We start from the raw sequence: 5,970 nt of genomic DNA, 5'->3' as shown, positions 1-5,970 counted from the left end.
TCCTCTGGGAGCCAGTGGAAGGTTGTAACTATGGTAAACGGAATACAAAATATAATCAGACCAAATTTCAGATTCTACCCCATTCTACAAACTGATTTTAAAGTTCATATAGAATCAACCTTTTCTTTTATTCCTTTCTCCTTGTCTCCCAAGGTTAGTTCCTTCAAGAAATCTGGGTGTTGGGGGAGGGTCTGGTGGGTGGAGGTGCATGAATGACCCATTGTTCATGATCTCTGCAGATGCTTCCAATTTCAATTCTATGCACTAGATGCTAGGAAGCATGCTGAAAGGTCTAAGAGAAGAACAACAGCTGAAACCATAGCAGGCACATTGAACTTTATTCTATCTAATAGATAAGTCACATGGATATAAAATAGCTAAAAGGAAAATAGATACGTTGCTTATAGAATGTGTGTCATTGAGCTTTTCATTATGGTGTTAAATCTTCTAATTGAATATTTTCTTATACTTTATGTCACTGGCTTAACAGGTCTTAGCCAATGTTGATAACATGAGCATTTTTAATCGTAATTACGTTTGGGTTTGGAATGACCCCCTTGTCATGTTTTCTAATGACCGATTCTTTGGTCTTTTGAATCATGCTCTTGTCGGCCTGTTCAATGGTGAGATTTTTGACTTCTTCAGCAGCAATTCTGTTGAGCGTACGAGGGGCAGTTTGGTTGGGATATCGACTGGTTATCCTGATAGGTTTTTGGATGGTGGTCCTATTGGGCGTTTGGATGGGGATCCTGTTGAGTTGTTGGAAGGTCCTGTTGGAATTTCGAAAAGCACAACTGTTGGACTTTTCAGTGGTGGTCTTGTTGGAACTTTGAACAGCCGCAATGCAAGGAATTTTAACAGCAACATTATTTTGATTTCCAATCCCCAATCTCTTTTGGCTTCTAATTGCAGTTGCTGAGGGGTGACTGTTGGTGACTGTGATAGGATTTCTACTGGTGACGGTTAAAGATATCCTTCTTGGGCCTCTTGTGGTTGTCATCAAAGGATTATCAATGGCAGTGCTCCTCGGCATTGCAGTGTGAATCGCTGATGTTTTTCTAATGGATACCATTCTGGGATTCTTCCTGATAGCTGTTGAAGTTCTTGCAGCGATTTTTGATCTAGGAATTTTCATGGCAGTCACACAAGGGCTTCTAGTGGTAGCTGCACCAGGTCTCTTGGTGGCAATTAGCCGTGTGCTTCGAGTGGCAGGTAGAGAGTTCCGAACAGGAGTTACTCTTGGCATTGTAACAGCATTTCCAGTAATAGATGTCCTCGTGTTGGATACTGTGATGGCTGAAGGATTTGCATTGATACTTGAGCCAAGGCTTTTAGTCAGATTTTTCCAAAATGTTTTAGCAGCAGTGGCCACGTTTTGTGTGAAAATGCCCCTGTCAAGCACCTTGGGATGCTTTACATTCTCAAAGCTGCTACATAAATGCGAGGTGTTGTTTCTGGTTGTGTTGACAAAAGGATGTTTACTGGTCTTAGTGGTTTGCCTTCTAGTAGTAATTAGCCCTTGATTTATAGGCATTACCACCCTAGGACCATTATTGGACACTATCCTTGGGCGCTTGGCAATACCCCCCAAAGCCATAAAATATTTTTTATCTGGACGCAGCAACCTCTTTGCATCAGCAATTAAAGGGATTGCGCACCTTCGGCCATGTCCTGCCCCTTCAGGGCTGATACAGAAGTTTTCTAGATCTTCTGAGTCGGAGTCAATCCCAATAATTTCACTCAGACAGGAGGTGGTATCAACGTCAACTGGAAGAGATGTGACAGAAAGGTTTGTTAAACAACTAAGAGAAGGGACACTTCATCAGAAAATCATTTCTCAACGAGGACAAACTATAGGTGCATCTCAGTTCAACTACACTTGGTGAACTGTGCACATTCTGGTCTCTGCTGAATGGTCCTTCATGAGTAGAGGGCTAACGTTCGTGTCCGTCCATTCCCACCTCAACAAATTCTGCACCTGTCATGACGTGGAGCTCTTCATCCACCACCTCCGTGTCTTCTTCGACAAAAACTCCCAATTTCCCTCTGAGAACCTCTCCTCCCACCTCCAACCTTCCCCATCCACCTGGTCATCCTAGACCTCTTTATTGCTGACTGCTACGTGACATTGGCTGCCTCAATTTCTCCAACCTGTGGTTCACCATCAAATCTGCTGACAAAGGCAGGGTGAAGGTAGTCTGGAGAATGGCCCTCTGTGCTGCAGAGGCTGAATGCCAACTGTGACACCACATCCAACCTCCCCTTTGCCCACGACCCCATCGTGGCCTGTCATGTCAAAATTACTCGCACTGTCTGTGTCCTCATTGCCTCCAGTGATCTCCTCTCCATTGTCAGTTACTGAATCTAGAATTTGTAATTAGTCCTGGTAATGGTGACTATGAAAATCAATTGTTTAAACAACTTATCTGGTTCATAAATGGAAGGAAATCTGCCATCCTTTACCCCATCTTACCTACATGGGACTCCACTGTTGACTCCTAACTGCCCTCTGTGATGGCCTCCCAAGCTGCTCAGTTCTAATGAAGGGTGACAAATGCTTGGTTAGCCAATGATACCCATGGAAGAATGAAGAAAACAAAGCTGCCATTCAGGCATACCTTAATTTGATCATTAGCTGACCTGTAACTCAACTCCATCCACCCACCTTCACTCTGTACTTCTTAACATTCCCATGTCATACACACCTAGCAATTTCAGGCTTGAGAATTTCAATTGAGCTCCTGCTTCAACAGCCGCTTGGTGGAGAATGGCTCCAAATTCCAATCCTACATTCTCCCCAGATCCTTTGATCTCTTTATCCCTGATAACTAAATCTAACTCCTCTTGAAAATATTCAATGTTTTGGCCTCAACCGTTTTTTGTGTGAAGAAAGTTCTCTGAAGGGCCCGTACTGCACTGTAATGTTCTAGTGTCTGTTAGAGGTTGGGAGGGACCATTGTAAAATGGGAGAGTGAGAAGGGAAGGTAGGAGGTGGCTGAGGGAGGGAGAGTAGGAGGGTGAGTCATACTACAGTTAATGTCTTGGCAAAAGAAATTGTGTTGAAATGTTTCCTACCAAATCTGTCAAAGATGTTGCCCATCTTTGTCCAATGTTGGTTTGCTCTCTTCCGCTCTGTCTTGTACAGAGCTGATAGCGCACAGATATTTCAGTACTGTTCCAAAAATGGAGAGAAGAAAATTACAATAGAATCAGTATTACAAAGCTACCTGGACTATATCAGCATGATGTTTGTGGGTCTCAAAAATCAATAGGTTAAGGTTACTTTTGTCTGAAAGGAAAAACATTGACTGCTCCTAGTATATTTATATGTTAAATTGGACAAATTTGGGTCAATACAGTGGATCTTTAAAAGTAACATATTCAAAATCACACTTTACAAATCAGCTCTACCTTTGTGTTTATGGGAATGTTGAGCCAAAAGATGCAGAGGCAGAATGAGAATATTTTTTACTCAGTAACTAATGAACTTATAAATGAATCTAGAATATCTAGTCAACAGGCCTGCTATGACTAGTCATAGAGATGTACAGCACAGAAACAGACGCTTCGGTCCAACTTGCCTATGCCGACCAGGTATCCTAAATTAACCTAGTCCCATTCGCCAGCACTTGGCCCATATCCCTCTAAATCCTTTGAAATGTTGTAACTGTACCAGCCTCTACCACTTTCTCTGGCAGCTCATTCCATACACGCACCACCTTCTACAGGAAAAAGTTGCCACTTTTAAGGTCCCCAAAAAATCTTTCATCTCTCACCTTAAATCTATAATTTATTGTCTAAGAGTTGGACCAAAGGATCTTTTTCCATGCTGTAATAACTCTACAACTTCATTAGCCTGGGTGTTGTTTCTAAGTGAAAGTGTGCACGGGTTTCAGACAATAATGTTGCCCGACTGTGGCGTCACTCACTATGCAAGTCAATGCACAAGGAATGGCAAGAAGCAGGTAAGAAGGAAGGCTGGACAGAAATAATGACAGAAACGAAAAGCACATGGTGTGATACAGACACACAGCTAAGAACAGTGGAACATTAAAACACCAAGTGAATCCAATTCCACAATTTACCCGTCCTGCATTTAAACAAAAGGTTCATGGTACCTTACACCCTCTTAACTGAAAAAGCCTAAAGCAATTTCTGACAGAAATAATGTTTTACACTTAAAACTATTTTTGACTCAGTTGATTAGTGGTACAGTACCTGTAAAGTAACCTCCAGGGAATCAAAGGAAATCTACACTTAGACAGAATTTAAAGACAATATGACTCCTCCCCAAACCCAATAAACTGATTCAATGCCTTAGCATCCAACCAGACCATTTGGAGTAAACTACAAAACATAACTTATACTGGCTGAGGAATGTACTGTGCGTGGGAAGGTAGCTGGTTTGTACAGGACCTCACTAATCACTACCATGGTGTACATGATGTTTTTGACTCTGTAATAAAAAACATTCTTTGAAGAAAGAATGTTAGCGAGGCCCAGGCCACTAATGTTTTTTTAACAAACAACCCTCCTTGCATATGCTTATGGGAGGGAGCCAGAGAGGGAAAATTGCATTTTCAATGCAGGAGCCTCAGGAAACTAATGGACAATGTCTTTGTCCACCAGTTTAACATATGGTTAACGGGTCTACGTCAAATATCAGCTGCCAGCCTTTGTTCTGTGAACCGTACTTGTTCTCCTGAGTCTGGGTTCAAGTCCCCACTCCACAGATTTGAAATGAGGCAGAGCCTCTTGTAGCAGTGGGACTACTACACTGTCAGGGGGAACCATCTTTAGGATGTGATGTTAAATCCATCTACCCATCCAAGTGTATGTAAAAGCTTCCTTGGCTTTTCAAAAAAAGCAGGCCAGTACATCCTATCTATCCCAGTAAAAAGTGAGGTCTGCAGATGCTGGAGATCAGAGCTGAAAATGTGTTGCTGGTTAAAGCACAGCAGGTCAGGCAGCATCCAAGGAACAGGAAATTTCCTGATGAAGGGCTCTGGCCCGAAACGTCGAATTTCCTGTTCCTTGGTTGCTGCCTGACCTGCTGTGCTTTAACCAGCAACACATTTTCAGCATCCTGTCTATCCCTCAACTATTCCTAAAAGGTAGATTATTTAGATATTGTTATCATGTAATGGAATCTTAGTGTACTCAAATGGGCTACTGCAATTTTTAAAATTACAATAGTGGCTTAGCTTCAGAAGTACTGAGATTGCCACAATGTTGTGGAACATACAGAGGTCATGAAGGTTGCTATATAAATGCAATACATTTCTATATTAAAAACTCTTCCATTTTAACAATGAGTCTGACTTTTTCTTTCTCCCATTCAGTGTTTTTTAAGCTCTCAATATCTTTAAAACATTAAACATTGTGCTGACTCAGTGACCAGAAAGTTTATCATTGTAAGTTTGAAAACACTTAAAATTCTAAATTTGGAAGAAAGGCAAAGCTTGGCTTTTAAAAAATTCTCTTGTTTTCACCACCTCTTCCCCATTGACATTACTGGGGAGGGCCTGAGCAAACTCCTCCCAGACAGCAAACACCAACCCTGCCCTTGTTGGTTGACAAACTTCTTCAAGAAAATGATGCATCTGAAGAGAATCCAATGCCCAACCTGATCACAGACCTTTAGAACTTGTTTCATTGTTACAGAGTCCTGATGATAAGACTTGGCCTCCGCTTCACTGAAGGATGGCATGTTCTCAGAGGTGATAGACAAAGATTATTTTTACTTTGAAGGTTAATGGTGGGAGATGTCAATTTTGAGACCAAGCCACACTGACCACTTGGAGCTTCAAGACCCAACAGTAGGAATTGCTTGCCTCACAAAACCCATTGCTCACCAAATACCAGAAGGGTTCAGTCATACATTTATCTCGTTTTGGCTCCTTTGCTTGTTCATAATTGGAGGGTGGGGGTCATTTGGCTCAAAGGCTGATTTGCGATGCCAACAGCATG

At 41.9% G+C, this 5,970-nt stretch overlaps 1 protein-coding gene across 1 annotated transcript; it reads right to left on the bottom strand.

Annotated features, from left to right (window-relative positions):
• Positions 1-493: 493 nt before the first annotated feature.
• On the bottom strand, positions 494-3,117 carry LOC132828076 (uncharacterized). The gene is made up of 2 exons (XM_060844988.1): positions 3,076-3,117; positions 494-1,767 (listed from the first exon to the last, which is right to left on the bottom strand). Exons 1-2 carry the CDS (start codon positions 3,098-3,100, stop codon positions 494-496), a joined length of 1,299 nt encoding a protein of 432 aa, XP_060700971.1. The 5' UTR covers positions 3,101-3,117.
• Between the last annotated feature and the right edge of the window lie 2,853 nt (positions 3,118-5,970).

Source organism: Hemiscyllium ocellatum, chromosome 26 (assembly GCF_020745735.1).
Source record: "Hemiscyllium ocellatum isolate sHemOce1 chromosome 26, sHemOce1.pat.X.cur, whole genome shotgun sequence".
Taxonomy (NCBI): Eukaryota; Metazoa; Chordata; class Chondrichthyes; order Orectolobiformes; family Hemiscylliidae; genus Hemiscyllium; species Hemiscyllium ocellatum.
The sequence above is the reverse complement of the archived record's forward strand: the minus strand, read 5'-3'. Positions and strand labels throughout refer to the sequence as shown.

Bases quoted from the DNA above. Each gene is read 5' to 3' on its own strand.
- LOC132828076 (XM_060844988.1), bottom strand. From the start codon at position 3,100: ATGGGCAACATCTTTGACAGATTTG. The intron at 1,768-3,075 runs GTAGGAAACATT...CATCTCTTCCAG, and splicing joins CAACATCTTTGACAGATTTG to TTGACGTTGATACCACCTCC.